Raw genomic sequence first — 18,039 nt, 5'->3', positions numbered from 1 at the left:
CTTTTTATATACCCAGAAGTCTTTCTTCCCTAGGGTGTTTTACTAAGTGGCTAGGAGAGCAAGTCTTAACTGTGGCTCTCCCTGCCAGCATCGTTGATCTCACATTGATCCTTTTGCTGACACTGTTACATGTCCTGGAGACAATGACCTTGGCCTCATCATCGTGTTCCTTCTTCTCTGACTCCCTCATTTCCAGGAATAAATTCTCAGTATGCAATTATGCTTTCTGGGGGATTCTGGGTCAACGCTTTCTTTCTTGAGCCTTGAGAAGTGAAAGAAACGAATGCCAACTCCTTCCACAAAGACTGCCTGAATTCCTGGGTCTCTACAGGGCCTCCATAGCTGCTGCAATGCCTCTTAATGGCACAGGAAGCAAACTAGGGAAATATTTACAGCACAGCATCCCTAATTTTCCCCATATCATTCAGGATATTCCACGATGTCAGTCATTCTTTTCGTCCACACTGGCTTCATGGATTTTGAGTAAACAACTTGATGGTAAAACAAATCCTGACTTTATGGGCATCGGATACTGTCTTCCACACCTTTCTCTCTAAACATATATCATATATTTTCTAAATTTCTTTCTAATTTCATTTTCCTCTGTTTTTAAGGCCTTTCCCTGAAACACTGGTCCTATTGTGTCTGTAGTCATTCTGTTCTAGAACCATAATTCTGTCTCTAATCTTACTACATATGTTTCTGCTCCAACTCCTTTCCCCCCTCTTCCTGAAAGTGGAAATAACAGACTCTAATCCCTGACTTTCAAGGATGCCACTTTCTTTTTATCTTTATGGCAGAGTATTAATCTGTTCCAAAATGGAGTGGTGGGGGAAGCAGAGAGGCAGGCTGAATTCTTCCTTTGGAAATGGCTTTCAGATCTCAGTTGCGTGAGGAGAGGCACTTCCTATTTTTACCCATTCACATGAAGAGAAGACAAAGCAAAACAAAAGACCACACATGGGTAATATTCTTTAAAAGGACGTTTATATGAACAAAAGGGAGATCAACTGATTTTTTATACAGGCATTTACATATAAATCATTTAATGTTTGCTTCTCAGTTTCTTTTTTTATGCTTTGAAGGGTGTTTTAAAAATACCTTGTCTTCGTGATGTTGTACAAGAAACTGAAAAATTCCTTGCGTCTCTGTGAAATACATATTCTTATTTCTTTGAAATAGTCCTTAAATTGGAAAATTTCACCCTTAATATTAACTTTTCATTTACTTTTAAGTGATAATGAAACAAGCATTTTGTTTAGTCCTTTGGAGATTGTTTCTCAGGGAAAATAGCACAGAATATCTAGGCTTATCATAAATCTTCATGAAGTCTACATGAATAGAAAAAATGTATATGTTCTCGTCCCTGGAAGTAAAATTTTATTGCATATGATTAAAGGATAAGTATATCTAATTTTATAGAAGAATTGTATTGAAGTTTGATTATAGTTTCTAGAAGGTAACCTAAGCTTTAGGAGACTATACTATCTCCTTTAGGTGGCTATTCCAAGGGCAGTATCCATGTAATAATAAGCAATATATTTCCTCTCTACATCTCCCCTGAAGCTGAGTCACTTCAGAATCTCTTCCAAAAATCTGTCCATGATATTTGACGTGCAAAAAAAAAATGGTATTGTTTCTTTTCAGGCTTGTATACAGCATAAACAGAATATTGTGAGAAGATGCTTGTCATAGACTGTTTTATATTTACAAATGACAAGATCAACAAATAATTTTCTTGTCAACACCTAATCCCTGAAACTAAGTTGCATCACAACAGTGTGCCATTCAGAACTGGGAAACAAGCAGGAGCATTTGGAAATACATCAGGAAGCAGCTCTCCTTTCCCTGAAGATAATTCTATCTTTAAAGCAAATTAAGGGACTTCCCTGGAGGTCCAGTGGTTGGGACTCCGCGCTTCCAATGCAAGGGGTGCTCGTTCAATCCCTGGTCGGGGAACTAGGATCCCACATGCCACGTGGCACAGACAAAAGATTAAAAAAAAATAACTGCAAATTAAATCATTTTGAAAATTCATACAATGACATGTAGGTCAAGGTTAAATGAATAGTAGTGTGAGGAGAAAATTAATGTGCTCCATAGAGAGAGGCAAAGTTGGGTGAAGTCAAAATACTGACAAGAAACCTCTATCCATAATCAAGCCAAAGAGTATGAAAGCGCTCTCCTGACATATGAGTTTTGAGCATATTAAACGACTAAATTAAAACTCCTGAAGTCTCAAGATCCCTTGAGATAATAACTGTGGTGTTGTTTAAGAAAGGTTTCTGTAATGGCACTGAACAAATAAATTCTTCTATAATTTAGCATTCGTGGATAAGATGTGAATCACTATTTACATGTATGATTACAAAGAAAGAAACAAAATTATTCACAGAATTATTATTGAAGAAGTGAAGATGAAATCAATCTCAATGCATTTCAGAACATATTTCAGAAATGAGTGGTTAATTTTTTTGAAATGATGAATTTGAGATAATCATGATAATATTCTACATGCATGGTGGGTCATGTCATGTCTTTCTGTGCAGAATAACCTGTTGTGTTTCTATGTCTAACAAAGTGATAATGTAGTATGATATTTTTCAAGACGTATAAATAATTAATTTAGTATTCAATGATTTGAAAAAAATTCCTCTTGATTATTTCTATTTGATTGTTCATAAATGAGTTTATCATGTATGCCACAAGATTTTCACACATGTATGGTGACTTGTAGTTTCATTAGGAAAATTATTTTTATACAAATAAAGGTTCTTTATAATTGTACACATACCATATTGCCTATGGTACTAAATATAGCAGATTGAACATTTGAAGCATAAGGTCATAGACTTACAGTCATTAGTTTAAAAAAAGATAATTTTAAGTACTTTATAAAATAAGTGTTAAGTTGGTATTGAGAACTGGGAAGTTTCCCTTGGAAAATGTGTTTCAGCTAATAATCATGGTGATAATCTTTAAAATGACATGATCACATACCTAAGGGACTGCCATTCCCTACTTTTCTCAGTTCCACATTTTTACCCATATCAATTCTAATTTCACAGTAATCTCTTGGGCACAGTAACCCCAAATATTTAAGATTTTTTGCATAAATAAAACTCATAATCTCAAATCTTGCTTTTCTTATACAGAATAGCTACCAGCCCGAATGCCCAAGGTAATTAGCCAATGAGAATCCCACAGCGAAGGTAACAAAAGCAAATCCCACAATGCCAGGTACTTTGCTAGATAGTGAGGATAAAAGGTAAAAAAGAAATAAATGGTCTTCCCTCAGAGGGTCATAGGCAAGTGAGAAATAATCAAATGAATAATCAAAGTGCACTAATCAAGCTATGCCAGAGGGAAGGACAAGATACTAAGAGAGCCACACGGAAGGGGACATAATTCAATTTAGGGTATAGTAAAGAATTTCAGGGAAAAGTTCCTGAAGGAAATGATGCCTAAATATATTGAGTTTCTTCACTGATGTCCTATGTCCTAGAATCCTACAGCAAGTGCCCTGTTCCTTATCTTAAGTATGGTCCTCTGTTCACTGTAAACACATTTTCTAAATATTTCATACCTAAGACATATTACTCAGTATGAGTGGATAACTCTTCAGAAATTAGCCACATCAATTCCATTTCAATTGCCCTGGAGGGTTTTCACCCAGAAGTTCCTGCTTACCTAGATTCTCTTATAATCTACATTCTCCAATAAGATAGTTACTAGCCACATGTGGTTATTTCATTTTAAATCTAATTGATTTACATTTTAAATAATTAACTAAGTACAATGAAATGAAATTAAAAATTCAGCTCCTCAACTGCAGTAGCTAAATTTCAAGTGCTCAGTAGTCAGTAGTGCTGTTTCAAGTGCTCAGTAGTGGTTTACCATATCGGACAATGCAGAAAATATGTCCATCATCACAGAAAAGTTTACTGGACAGCTCTGCTTTAGGAAGCACCTTTCTTCCCTCATGTTTGCTTTTCATGGGTTGGTCCTTCTGCTCAATCCCCAAATTATTTTCTTGAAACAATATGCTAATAAAATGTTCCTGATTCTAACTCTAGTACGTATTTTATTCTCCCCTCAGGCACCTTGTCTTCATGGTTTCAAGAATGAAATGTCAAGATTCTAAGAGTTAGAGCAGAATCAGTCACTATGTGATTAATCAGTTAGGTGTCACTGGGTATTGCTGGGCATAGGGTCACAGTCTGGGTGCTGCAACCGCGTTAAAATGCCAGGATGCTGTCATACCCTTGACCAGTATGTAGGAGCACAGAAGATCCAGCAGTGCTTTTTACAGTGCCCTGATTGCTTACTTCTCACTGCTTCCTCAAATACTCAGGAGACACTGCTCACATCTCTAAAGGTCTTACGAAAAATACATCTTGACTTTATTGAAAATATGGCATGTTAAGAGATAACTTATACTTCATTTGTACCCGTTAAATCCAATTTGAACACCCTCTTGTCTTTGCAGATTATGGTAGGGGAAGGAATTCTCTACTGTTGCCTATCCAAAAGAAGGAATGGAATTGGCCTGGAGCCCAATATTAATGCCGGAGGCTGCAACTTCAACTCTTTCCTTAGAAGAGCGGTCAGATTCGTTGGTAGGTGTGGGAAACCACAAAGAAAGGAAATGTTTTTCAAATAGAAATGTTATATTTAATTACAGATATTAAGTCCTTAAATCTATAATTTAGATGTATAATGTCAAATACATGATGAATTTTACGTTATTAAAAAAAATCCCATTAAAACACCCAAATTTGAGTTTTGTATCTAAAATGTGTTATTTACAGTTATAACCTCTGTTTGAGAGCCAACATGCCATGCATTTCAGTATATTTTTGTCTTAGCTCTGGTAGAAGCATGAATTTACTTTAAAATAGTTCCTTGGATCTGTGTTCATTTTTTAAAATGGAGAATAAATGTCAGCAGGCCAGTATGAATGGATAACCCTTCAGAAACTACTTTAGCCACATCAGTGATTCCATTTCAATTGTCCTGGAGTGTTTTCATCGAGAAGTTACCGCCCATGAAAATGTCACCATAGAGTACGGCATCAAGGCTATTTTTCCTTGGTTATATCATCTAACTTTACCTCCTATTTTTTGAGACCTACAGGAAATCAGTGGGCCTGCATCAGAATCAAGCCAGATCTAAGCCTTCATCTCTTCTGATTAGCATGTGACTATCTTAATATTGTTTGAGTCACAGACCTTTTTTTTTTAACTGAGTTGAAAAGTCAAGCCAAAGTACATCACCCCAATGTAAATGCTTTAATTGATTCCCTGTAAATCAGTAAAAAGTTATTTCTACCTTTAATGTCTCAGCTGAAAGGAATAGGTAGCTTCATTTAATACCTAGTAGATAATTAAATACAATCACCTCTCCCGCTAGAGGAAAACATCTGGTCTAAATCATGCCCTAGACTCTGCCCCACTATGAAAGGCACATCTTTGCCACACAAGGACTGTACGGCAAGAATAATCCCCTTACCAGGGTCATGAACTAAGACAAAGTAAAACTTCAGGACATATAGCTGATCTCAGGAAAAGTTTTCCTACTGTAACAAAATGCTGTGGCAAAGTGGCACATAACCTCTCTGAAAAGCCTCATGATGGTGAGGATGGGCCATCCTTTCCTAGAGAAGTGTGCCCCAGAGTCAGCAACGCTCATCCCCTGGGGGGCCTAGAGATTCTCATTCTCCAAAGGTAAAAATGAGTGGGTTTCCTCACTTATCCATACTCCTCTCCAAGATCTTACATGCTGCTAGGAATTAGAATGTATAAATAAAAGTCCAGTGTCATGAATACGGGTGAGTGGGTGGAGAAATAATTGGGAGAGTGGTTTTTAGGTGACAATAAGCAGAGAAGGAAAATGCAAAAAGAGGTAACATACAGGCCAACCATCTTGGTCTAGAGGAATCCACTGATGAGTTACCCAGGTGCCTGTCACAGTGATTTCTATGAGCAAATCAGAGATCAGAATCCAGGCTATCAAGTCAGAGTGACTCCAGGGTGTCTAGACAATGCAGAGGGAGAAGGTGAGTTCAGATCATGTGTATGTGAGCAGAGCTAGATTCCCAAGGATAAAGCCAGGCAAGGGACTTGAAGCAGGAATGGAGTTCGAGTGTCCAAGCCTGCATCAGGGTTTGTGAGTTTATGGTTTCATACTGGGCCCAGGAGATAAAAGAAAGATAGAATTTCAACCGGGATATTTAAGAATATCATCTCCGAATTCCAAACATGAAGGAAGCCTCCCTACAGCTCTGTCCTTGTATGATTATTGTTTCCTGCCCTTTTCTCTGTTTTAATTAGAATTCCTGGTATAATGAACATTTTTGGCAACTGTGGCTGTAGATAGGGACTACTGGGGAGAGAGAGCCCTGGAAGCTCAAACGTGCTAAGCAATTTACAACGATTTTGAATTTTGCTTCATTCCCCATATTTAATTCTTCTCAAATCACACAGCTGTCACCTTAACATTTTCCAAGTGTCTGTCAAGTGATCTATGGTTCATGATATTAAGAATTGGCCCAGTTTAACCCAACTGACAAAAATACCTCAAATGACTACTTTGGAAATACTCATTGCCCTTATTTTGGATTTCAGTATCTGTTTGAAAGTTTAGGCATTTTCTTTACTATCTTCCTGAAATGAACTCAGAGAAAATGATCACAACAGATGTGAAGATTGTCATGTTAATGTGTAATAAGCATGGTTGATGATGGCACATCAGCATTAAGCACTAGCTTGGTAACAGTTTCTTTCCTTTTGCTTATAGGTGTTCATGTGTTTGGACTCTGCTCTACAGCTCTCATCACAGATATCATCCAGCTGTCCACAGGCTACCAGGCACCGTACTTTCTGACTGTGTGCAAGCCAAACTATACCTCTCTGAATGTGTCTTGCAAAGAGAATTCCTACATTGTAGAAGATATTTGCTCAGGATCTGATCTTACAGTTATCAACAGCGGCAGGTTAGAAACGGAGATTATGAAAATTTCCGTCAGTGTTTTCATTGTTCATTAATAGCTTGGGGTATCATCGCAGGCATACATTTTTCAATCATAATGATTTTGGTTTTATTTTTCTTTTCAATTCAGTGATCTCTTTAGGGATAATACCATAGAAACCCACTAGTGGTTCATTCTGAATCCTTCTGTCTGTCTCCAAATTTCAGCCTCACATTCATGCCACTCATCTTCATATCACCAAACCCCAATCATGTTCTGTGATTTACCCTGTACTACCTATGGTTTTAGGTTATCACAATTGGTTTATTTTAGATATTTATAGTTAGTCATGGCTTAGAGTCAGTATGTGTCATGTAGTGACTTAAGTGGAAGGCTAAAATATCTATGATATTTCCAGCTTCATTATATATTTTATTAAAAAAAAAAGAAATCATGTGAATTTTCCTTTTGGTAGTGTTTTAAAAGAAATAGCATCTAGGATTGCATATGTCTTCTTTGAGTAAACTCAGAAAATCTGTACAGCTTCTGACCTTGCATTTCAGAAAATAAAAACTGAAAAACCCAAGAAACTACCAAGACATTAAATTGTTTTCAATCAATAAAGTAAAAAAAAAAAAAAAACTTATATGGAAAGAGAAGTCCAAAAGAAATAAATTACAGAAGGATGAAGGGCAACAAAAAAAGATATAAGAATTGTATTTTTCACTCACTGAGTTCCCAAAGATTGAGTCAAAAATAAGTTAAGTACACTTGAAGAATCAGAGACTTATATTATGTAATTATATACATTCACGATCTTACGATCCATTCAATTCAATAATTTTGAACCTACATTTAAGACCTATTCTCTCTATTCTTTCTCAATTCTTTTACATTTTCTTGTCTGTGTTGAATGGTAGTCCTTTTTATTGAGTACCAAATAATTAGGAGGACATTAATAAAACGGCATTTTATTTTTTCCATTTTTTATCCATTAAAAGAAATCTCTATTCTCCATCTGTCTGTCCTTTACAGTGTCTCTCTCACTATCCTCTGTTCTACCTCTCCCACCTTGCTTCTTATTTCACTAAATAATATACTCTGTGATTCTGGAGATAATGATTATTTTAAAGTGGGATAGATAGAGAAACATTTTGTTAAAATTAGACTTTTTCGATGCTCTCTAGAGTGTAAAAAAACACATCTAGACCTGCCGCTGTGAGAAAATAATTTTGTCTTTTAAATTTGTATGTAAATGAAACCATATATTTAAGAGCATAGAAAAAGTTTAAAAGCTTTAAAACCTTAGGTTTTATAAACCTTTAAGCTGACATAATTATAATACCAATAAACAATTATAATGCTTTCCATTCCATTTCTACTTTCAACCATCATTCCAACGGTATAAAGAAGTGATCCCTAACAAAGCTAACACTTTACATTGGAAAGTGCATCACTACTCTACTTTAATAGTAATGGTGATTAGCAGCGTTTATTTTATCACTCAGATCTTTCTCCAGAAAACTAAACAGAAATTAAAGTTACTGCTTATTATCTTGAGGCTTTTAAGTTGAACACTGTAACCACCCAGTGTTCTTGAGATGATTGTTAGCAGTATTTCAGAAACAGAAGGCATAATTTGACTCTTTTCCTTTGGCAGAAAATCATTCCCTTCACAACATGCGACCCTTGCTGCCTTTGCAGCTGTGTACATTTCGGTAAGTAACTGGGTCTTTTTTGTCAAACTGCGTCCTAGAGAAAATCAGAGAAATGAGTGTTGTCTCCAATGACTAATTAGATTATATAGCTGTGTAATAGCAGAACAGTAAACTTTAGCACAGCAGTCCTTCAATACAATGGCATCAGAAATAGAAACTGGATGCTACTATAAAGAGTAAGATAATTTTTTGACACAGTCATAATGTTTATTTAGCCTCATACCTCTTTAATGTAATATTATACTTCACGGGAGGATATTGTAAACTACATGAATGTTATAAATTCTAAAATTGAAAGAATTGTGTTAAGTACACACACACACACACACACACACACACACACCACACACTTTCGTTTCAGTTTTTATGTAACAGTGAGTTCTAAGTCAGTGTTGATAAATGCTATACAATGAATTGTCACCATATCTGATTACTAGTCCACTAGATCTTATGTGAAAAAAATGGATTGAAATTACGTGACAAATAACATGGAGACTAACCAGTTATCTGGATAATTCTACGGCTTCAATTTTTTTCCAGACTTTTGTGTAATTATATGAGAGATCTGTTATTTATTTGATGAATTTTGTCATGTATTTCCTTTTTTTCAGGGATAGAATATAGCCATAGCAGGGGGAATGGAACAGTAAAATTGATGTCACGTGTATCAGACTTTTGAGTTTACCTTTTTATTTGATTATAATTGAATAGTAAAATGACCTTTCTTACATACTTAACCCAGTTCTTTCATTTTAAAGATGTACTTCAATTCCACACTAACGGATTCCTCTAAGCTTCTGAAACCTCTCTTGGTCTTCACCTTTATCATCTGTGGAATCATCTGTGGGCTAACACGGATAACTCAGTATAAGAACCACCCAGTTGATGTCTATTGTGGCTTTTTAATAGGAGGAGGAATTGCTCTATACTTGGTAAATAATTTATTACTATTCAATAAAGCACAGTTTAGAACGGAAAACATGCAGAAAATTTGTTTTGCACTGTAATGATTTACTTGCAATATAGTTTATATCTATGAGAAAATCTCTGACTGCATCTCCATTCTAAGCCAAAACATATATCCCACTTTCAGTAAAATAATTTACTAAACTCTTACCATGGGCCAGAAACTGTGATTTTAGAAAGATTATTGCATTTTACCCTTACCCCTCCCACCAAAAACAAAAGTCAAGGGCTACTATTACTAGTATAATTTTATAGATAAGGAAAGTAAGGTTAGTGAAAGTGAAAGTTTAATGGAAAATTATATACTTTGCCCAACATCACAAATGTAGCATCTGGATATAACTATGATCCAACTAATATTGAATTCTTTAGCAGTACTCTATTTTCAAGGCCGATCTTCCTTCAAGAATACCCTCAACATAAGGAAACTGAGATTGTCCGTTTCATTCATTCATTCATTCATTCATTCATTTTACATTTATTCAATATCTGATCCGTGCCAGGTACTATACTGAGCATCGGAACACTAATAAATAAGGTACATCTTTTATGAGTTTCAGTGCAAAGATTAATAAAAGTATAAATGATTACAACATGTTAAATGATGTATTAGGTATGAACAAAGAGCTCTGAGGATAGCAAACTGCCCAAGGAAGTTAGGGAAGTCTTCATAGAACTGATACGGTTTTTAAAAAATGAGAGTTTCTTAGGGTAAAGAAAGGAGGGCATCCAAGCTGAAGAAACTGCATATGCAAAAAGATGGACATGTGAATGAGCGAGTCTAAGTGGAGGGTGAGGGAACAGAAGGAATGAGAGATAATGGCCAGGTTTCTAGCTTGAAAGACTGGCAGATGGTGACTTCATTAGCTGACCTGGTAAACGATAGAGGAAGCAAATTGGTGGAGGGAAAGGAGGTGTACAAACTCAATTTAAGGATCAACAGGCAGTTGAATAGTTGGGTCTGGAGCTTAAAGTAGCAATGAGTGGTGGAGAATAGATTTGGGAATCATGGACATTATCGGTGGAAGTACCATTATAGTTATGGCGGTATATAAAATTGCCAGGTCCTAAGAACAAAAGGAGCCAGGGAAGCACCAATATGCAAGCCGCCTGCAGAAGAAAAAAGGCAATAATGAAAGAAACTAAGAGAATCTACAGAGAAATAACAATTAACTGTCTATTGGAACCATTCTAAATCTTGTGGTCTTGGTGTACTTGTGAAAGGCATTACGAGAAAATGCTTACAAAAAATAGTAAACGTACTGAAGTGAGCATTGATTTATTTTTTTTTCATTTTTATATACTAGCATAGTCAGGATTGTCACTTCAAATCTCATACTGCCTCATATACTTTCCTCAGTGGAGGAGAAAGCCATCAAATGAAAGTTAGTGTGTCAGGAATTGTGCATAAGCCTGTGTTGCCCATGGGAGTATTCACTGGCAACGGGTGTTACAGAGTATGACTGAGAACTGTTTCTCTCCAGTTCATGTATTGCTTTTGTACATGTCTGATTTTCATGGTTTCCTGGAGTCCCAAGGGTTTGGGCTTGAATCTCAATTCTCCTGCTATTTGGCCAAGTTTTCTTCACCTGTAAAATGAGGATAATAGCTATCTGCCTCATATCATAAGAAGGATTAAACAGCTATATTTATTAAGCCCAGTGCTGGGCACTGAATTTTGAACAATATAAGCAGAGGTTATGTACAGTCTAGTGGAGGATGGTCCTAGACTTAACAAATTTAAATACAATCATTTTTTAAACTAATTTTTATTGGAGTATAGTTGCTTTACAATGTTGTGTTAGTTTCTTGCTGTACAGCAAAGTGAATCAGTCATACATATACATATATCCACTCTTTTTTAGATTTTTTCCCATTTAGGTCATCACAGAGTACTGAGTAGAGTTCCCTGTGCTATACAGTAATTATTAATGGAACATTAGGGAGGGACTGTTCATCCTGGAAACTCTGGCAGTGTGAGCATAGATAGGTATTATTTAGAAGAAGATTTTAAACAGGAATTAAAGTACTTGGAGAGGCAGAATCTTGACTTTATTCCATTCCTGTTTACATTCTGCCCTGAAACTGTAAATTTATCAGTTCTAAGCCAATGCTGTTGTTCATTTTTAGGCACTCTATAAAATGTCAAATCCGTAAAATTCCTTGCATTTGATTTGAAAAGTAGACAGTGGCTACCTTCTATGGAAATTAGCTTGCAAATAGGTATTTGCTGCTGGCTCTTATCTCTAAACTAAACATCTCAAAAACTAAAAATCCAGCAGGGATTAGAGCATCTATGTGTCAAAAGCCTAAAATTTCTGAAGCTGAACTTTAGCCTTTTTCAGATTTTTATCCCCCAAATCTGAAACAAACAAAAAATTGATGACCTGAGTATGAAGACAAGATTAAATAAAGTTTGGTTCAAATTTACTGTAATAGTACTGAGTTGATCAAATATTGCTTTCAAAATTTAAGACCAGGTTTAAATCAGGAAAGAACATGAATGCCCCAATCTAGTGACAGTTTCTGCCCTCTCTTCCAAGAACATTCTGGAAAATGTTGAACAGAGGGCTGTGCTCCATGTGAGTTGTGAAAATATGTGTCTCTGGCCCCACTACAAAATCTGATATCATGTTTTATGAATGACTCGTTCTGTATTTCCACATCTGTTCTGCTTTCCAGCATGAGGTATGATTGAAAATGGTAGACAATATAAATCAGTTAAGCCATTTGAGGTGTCACTCAACAAGTGGTTCATAAATCCAGAAAAATGAATTCCTTTGAAAAGGGGAAGAATGCTCTGATTTCTCTCATTGTCTGACTTCTCTTCTCAAAACAGAGGACAAGATTGTCAAAAACATCCCAGTGGGATGGAGAAAGGAGAGAAAATCCAACTAATAATAAAAAGTAATGGGGCTTCCCTGGTGGTGCAGTGGTTGAGAGTCCGCGTGCCGATGCAGGGGACACGGGTTCGTGCCCCGGTCCGGGAAGATTCCACATGCCGCGGAGCGGCTGGGCACGTGAGCCATGGCAGCTGAGCCTGCGCATCCGAAGCCTGTGCTCCGCAACGGGAGAGGCCACAACAGTGAGAGGCCCACGTACCGCCAAAAAAAAAAAAAAAAAAAAAGTAATGGACTCCATAGTTCTGAACAGTTAGTTCAGTGATTTATGATATAACTTACAAACTATTTCCTGAGTAATTGTACCTTTAGGTTTTGGTTATTTGTATTAGTCAATGGTTTATAGAGAACACACACTTATTTATGTGCCTCAGTACATCCTCCAAGGCAAACTCCCAGTAACCATGTCTTCTAATGCATGATATTTATTGTTTCTTCCAACATTAGGGTCTGTATGCTGTGGGGAATTTTCTGCCTAGCGAAGAGAGTATGTTTCAGCACAGAGAAGCCCTCAGGTCTCTGACAGACCTCAATCAAGACCCCAGCCGAGTTTTATCTGCTAAAAATGGTAGCAGTAGTGACGGAATTGCTCACACAGAAGGCATCCTCAACCGAAACCATAGAGATGCTAGCTCATTGACAAACCTCAAAAGGGCAAATGCTGATGTAGAAATCATCACTCCACGGAGCCCCATGGGGAAGGAAAACATGGTTACCTTCAGCAATACCTTGCCTAGAGCCAACACCCCATCCGTGGAAGACCCTGTGAGAAGAAACGCCACCATTCATGCCTCTATGGATTCTGCTAGATCCAAGCAGCTCCTCACCCAGTGGAAGAATAAGAATGAAAGTCGTAAGTTGTCCCTGCAGGTTATAGAGACCGAGCCTGGACAGTCACCACCCAGATCCATTGAAATGAGGTCAAGCTCGGAGCCGTCGAGGGTGGGGGTCAATGGAGACCACCATGGTCCCGGCAATCAGTACCTCAAGATCCAGCCTGGCACCGTCCCCGGGTGTAACAACAGTATGCCTGGGGGACCAAGAGTGTCCATTCAGTCCCGCCCCGGGTCCTCACAGTTAGTGCACATCCCTGAGGAGACGCAGGAAAACATAAGCACCTCCCCCAAAAGCAGCTCCGCTCGGGCCAAGTGGCTGAAAGCTGCGGAGAAGACCGTGGCCTGTAATAGAAGCAACAGCCAGCCTCGAATCATGCAAGTCATAGCCATGTCCAAGCAGCAGGGCGTCCTCCAAAGCAGCCCCAAGAACACCGAAGGCAGTACGGTCTCCTGCACTGGCTCCATCCGCTACAAAACCTTGACAGACCACGAACCCAGTGGGATCGTGAGGGTTGAGGCTCACCCGGAGAACAACAGGCCCGTCATACAGATCCCGTCCACCGAAGGCGAAGGCAGTGGCTCCTGGAAATGGAAAGCCCCTGAAAAGGGCAGCCTTCGCCAAACTTATGAACTCAACGATCTCAACAGGGACTCCGAAAGCTGTGAGTCCCTGAAAGACAGTTATGGCTCTGGAGATCGAAAGAGAAGCAACATTGATAACCACGAGCATCACCACCATGGAATCACCACCATCCGCGTCACCCCAGTAGAGGGCAGCGAAATTGGTTCAGAGACCCTGTCCATTTCTTCTTCCCGCGACTCCACCCTGCGGAGAAAGGGCAACATCATCTTAATTCCTGAAAGAAGCAGCAGCCCTGAAAACACTAGGAATATCTTCTACAAAGGAACCTCCCCAACACGGGCTTATAAGGACTGAGGGATGGCCATTCAATCATTTGGGCCACCCCCAAAAGACCACGTGTAGATTCTACCAGTGCTCTGTTCCAGCGAATCGAGAACCTTCTCACCAAACTAGATTATACACCATCAGCCCGGAACTCAGTGACTCTTGAGAACTACTCTACCCAAGCTTGTAGACTTCACATCAAGGAGAGGGAAAAGCACAATTCAAGAACCTAACTAATGTGATAATGTGAAGACTTTTCTTAAGACCTACCTTCAAACTCAAATGGTTTGCAGAGGGTAGTATCAAAAGAAAGTGGTTTCCTTCAATGTATACTATTGTACTTCCTGAATGTGCCAACTTTAGGGATCTTTCTTTATAATTAGCTGTGGGAATCCAGAACACATGTTTTCCCTATAGCAGAGGCCATGCAGTATTATATATTCATTTTGCAGAATCTGCACCAAGAGCTCAATACGGGTGGTGCTGATCATTATAGTACGTATACCATGTAAACTCTCAAATTCTATTTAGCTGTGAAATAGTGATGTGCAACTCCTTGTCAAAGAAATGCTACTGTATTAAGAAGATGTTGGCTTCTTTGTGTTAGAATAGGACACCCTGCGGCTTCTCTGTAGTGGCTCTGTCACAGTCAAAAAAAAAAGAAAAGGTTTTGTGCATTTCTTCAAAATTATGCTTTCTTCAACAACAAAAATTGATAGGGATATTTTCAGTGAAAGAGAATACTTTTCTGCATAGCTTTTTGCTGCTTACTTTTTATTTAAATATAGTTACTGCTAATGAAAAATCTGTTTTTAGTGAGTAAATTTGAATAATTTAAAAAATACTGTTTTAGAGAGTCTTTTGAAATTGTGATCATATTTTGCATTTTATGCCTTCTCCTTTATTGATTTAAATTTTTTATGTTATAGATATGTTGTTCTATTTTTAAAGCAAAAATAACAGTTGACATTCTTTGAGCAAAATATACTGCTGTGAATTTATAAACAAGGAATATGAACCAAAACTCGACATTGTGGGTTACATTGACAGCAGTGTTGGTCATGTCTAACTTTAGATGTTTCCAGCCAACTGGCTTATGTTGCTATCTTAAGTAATCCAAAAATTTCGTTTGTTCCAGATTATTAACTTTTTTTATATCCTAATAACCAGTAAATTAGAGCCACAGTAGTTGGGTTTTACCGTCTTCTCTAAAGTATTTTTGTTAATTGGATACCAACAGGGAGAATCTGAAAAAGATGTAAATTGTTAAGAAGAAAATCACAGTATACGTTAAGAATGTATTTCTTCAAAATATCTAGATAGGCACAGTTTTTGTGCTCAACATACAAATGACAGTTTTTGCTACCTATCCTGAATGAAGCCTTCAACTTAAATCAAACAAAACCAATATTATCAATAAGAAGATAAAAACAAAACATTTTGAAGTGTCTTCCAAGTTAAAATTTTATTTTAAGTATGAAGAAATATTTGGTTCCTGTAATTTAGTATTAAACCTTTTTTTTTTTTTTTTGCGGTATGTGGGCCTCTCACTGTTGTGGCCTCTCCCGTTGCGGAGCACAGGTTCTGGACGTGCAGGCTCAACGGCCATGGCTCACGGGCCCAGCCGCTCTGCGGCATGTGGGATCTTCCCGGACCGGGGCACGAACCCGTGTCCCTTGCATCGGCAGGCGGACTCTCAACCACTGCGCCACCAGGGAAGCCCAGAGTATTAAACCTTTTTACACTATTTCTGAAGAATTCTAATGTGCATTTGATGATTGCCAAGGGGACAAAAGGTAACAACAGTGCTGGTTGATCTGATCTCAGTTTAATTTTCAGTGAGAACAGAAGTAGTTGTTTAGAGATGAGTAGTACCACATTCTTATCAACTTCTACCAGAAAAGGGCAGAGATTTGTAGAGTAACCAACCTCCTAAAGCATTAGGGATTTAGCTGAAACCAGCAGAATTGAAAACTCTGGCAATAAAATACAGATTCAACTATACCCCTTCTGGCAATTTCCATCTCAGAGAGGGGAGTGAGAGTACAATGTTGCCTTCCCCATTTCTTAACCACTACCACAACCATTATGACACTCCTACTGGCTTTTGCCAATTTATAGAGAGGAAGGGGGACTGGTTTTAGTGCTCTGAAGGAAAAAAAAAGCTGCAGCATTTCAGGTGCAGTATGATGTTTCCTAATCTTTCCTATTTCTTAACAGAAGATTTTAAAGTACTTCTCTAGTCATCGAAGGTTTTTTTTCTTTACATAAATATTGATATATTCGTTTTCTACTCCAAGTGCCAAAGGCTACAGTTTTTAATGACTTAAATTGTACCACACTGTTAAGGAAATATAATGATAGTCACTAGAACTCAGACCTCTGCATGTATATTTGATAACACATCTTTTGTATAAAAAAATTACAAAAAAAATTGTTTACATTCCACTGGTACCTTAATTTAAAATAAATGAGACTAACAGGTGTTATCTCTTCTTAGTGTTCTATTTATCTTATTTGCTAATGAGAGCACTTCTTCCCTTGTTAGGCTGTGCTTTATTGATAAAATCAAGTACTGAATAAAGAGAGTTAATTATCTTTTTAAAGTAAATAAAATTATGAAAATATATATGATATATATAAAGTATTGTGTTTAATAAAATGTTATGCAATGTTTTCCAAACTGATAAAGTTTGTAAAGTGCTATAATGTATTTTGTTAAGTACAGATCAGAGCTATTGTGTGAGTATATTGTGCTAACATCATAGAAATAAAGATTAGATTTCTTCATCAAAATTGGAGCATTTTGATCTTTTACTTCAGATGGAGTATGAATGGATAATCACTTGACTTATAGGAAAACAGCTGAAGAAATAAGAATGACTCAGACTGATTATATTCATAATTATTTAGAAGAAAGAGCATTGTACTAAGAAGGAAAAGCTTCTCAAACTATGATATAATGTTTCCTTATCTTTTAGAATTTTGATTTTATGCTTATAAAGAAGCTCTTTTAGATTTTTTAGACATAGATTTTTCACATATCAATGTTATAGAGTATTGAAAAAGAAAATATGAAAAAGTCAGGGTCAATTGTTCTCAATCAATTTTTTACTAAGAGTAGTTGATGTGCATTATTACCCTCTGAGTCAGCTTCTCTTAAAAAGAATGCTTTATTATTAACTCCAGGATTGTTTTCCAAGCCATTAACACCTGTTATATGAGTTACACTGCTAATACTTTGTCCATCTCCCTAGAAGGTATTAACACACAAGTTTTTAGACCACAGCCAGGACTTATGATTTAATCAAATTATCCTTAAGTGGCTGGTTCACTAAAACATGAAGTTACAGTTGTCCAGTGATGCCACCAAGTTCACGCAAGTGCCAACAGCAACCAAATTCATGCATACCATGCAACTACACCATGATAGCCACCTGGCCAAGAGCCATTGTAAGATGCTACTGATTATAGAAAACATACTTGTTTTAGAAACATTAACATGTGAAAAATTGATGTGTACCTTATAACGGCTGAAATATAATATTAAGCCTCTCTGGGTTTTGAATTTTTCCTCTCTGGAAAGGGGACATTCAGCTATATTATCTTTTCTAAAGGATATCCCAATGTTCTTTCTATGTATTACTATTATGTATTTTATCCAGAGAGCAAAAACTGACAAGAAAATAGGAAATAACTTGCTGGTCTAAAATGACTAACAAGTATTATCATCTTTGACCAC

At 37.1% G+C, this 18,039-nt stretch overlaps 1 protein-coding gene across 1 annotated transcript in view; it reads left to right on the top strand.

Moving 5' to 3' along the window:
- Window positions 1-17,238, top strand: part of PLPPR4 (phospholipid phosphatase related 4) — a 39,449-nt gene extending 22,211 nt beyond the window's left edge. The window contains exons 3-7 of the mRNA XM_022553379.2: window positions 4,490-4,619; window positions 6,799-6,994; window positions 8,631-8,688; window positions 9,447-9,620; window positions 13,002-17,238. Coding sequence (XP_022409087.1) covers window positions 4,490-4,619; window positions 6,799-6,994; window positions 8,631-8,688; window positions 9,447-9,620; window positions 13,002-14,327 — 1,884 coding nt within the window. The 3' untranslated portion in view covers window positions 14,328-17,238. The remainder of the gene's footprint in view (window positions 1-4,489; window positions 4,620-6,798; window positions 6,995-8,630; window positions 8,689-9,446; window positions 9,621-13,001) is intronic.
- The last annotated feature ends 801 nt before the right edge of the window (window positions 17,239-18,039 follow it).

Source organism: Delphinapterus leucas, chromosome 1 (genome assembly GCF_059928025.1).
Source record: "Delphinapterus leucas isolate spDelLeu-1000000601 "Yukka" chromosome 1, BTC_Dleu_Yukka2, whole genome shotgun sequence".
Taxonomy (NCBI): domain Eukaryota; kingdom Metazoa; phylum Chordata; class Mammalia; order Artiodactyla; family Monodontidae; genus Delphinapterus; species Delphinapterus leucas.
The sequence above is the reverse complement of the archived record's forward strand: the minus strand, read 5'-3'. Positions and strand labels throughout refer to the sequence as shown.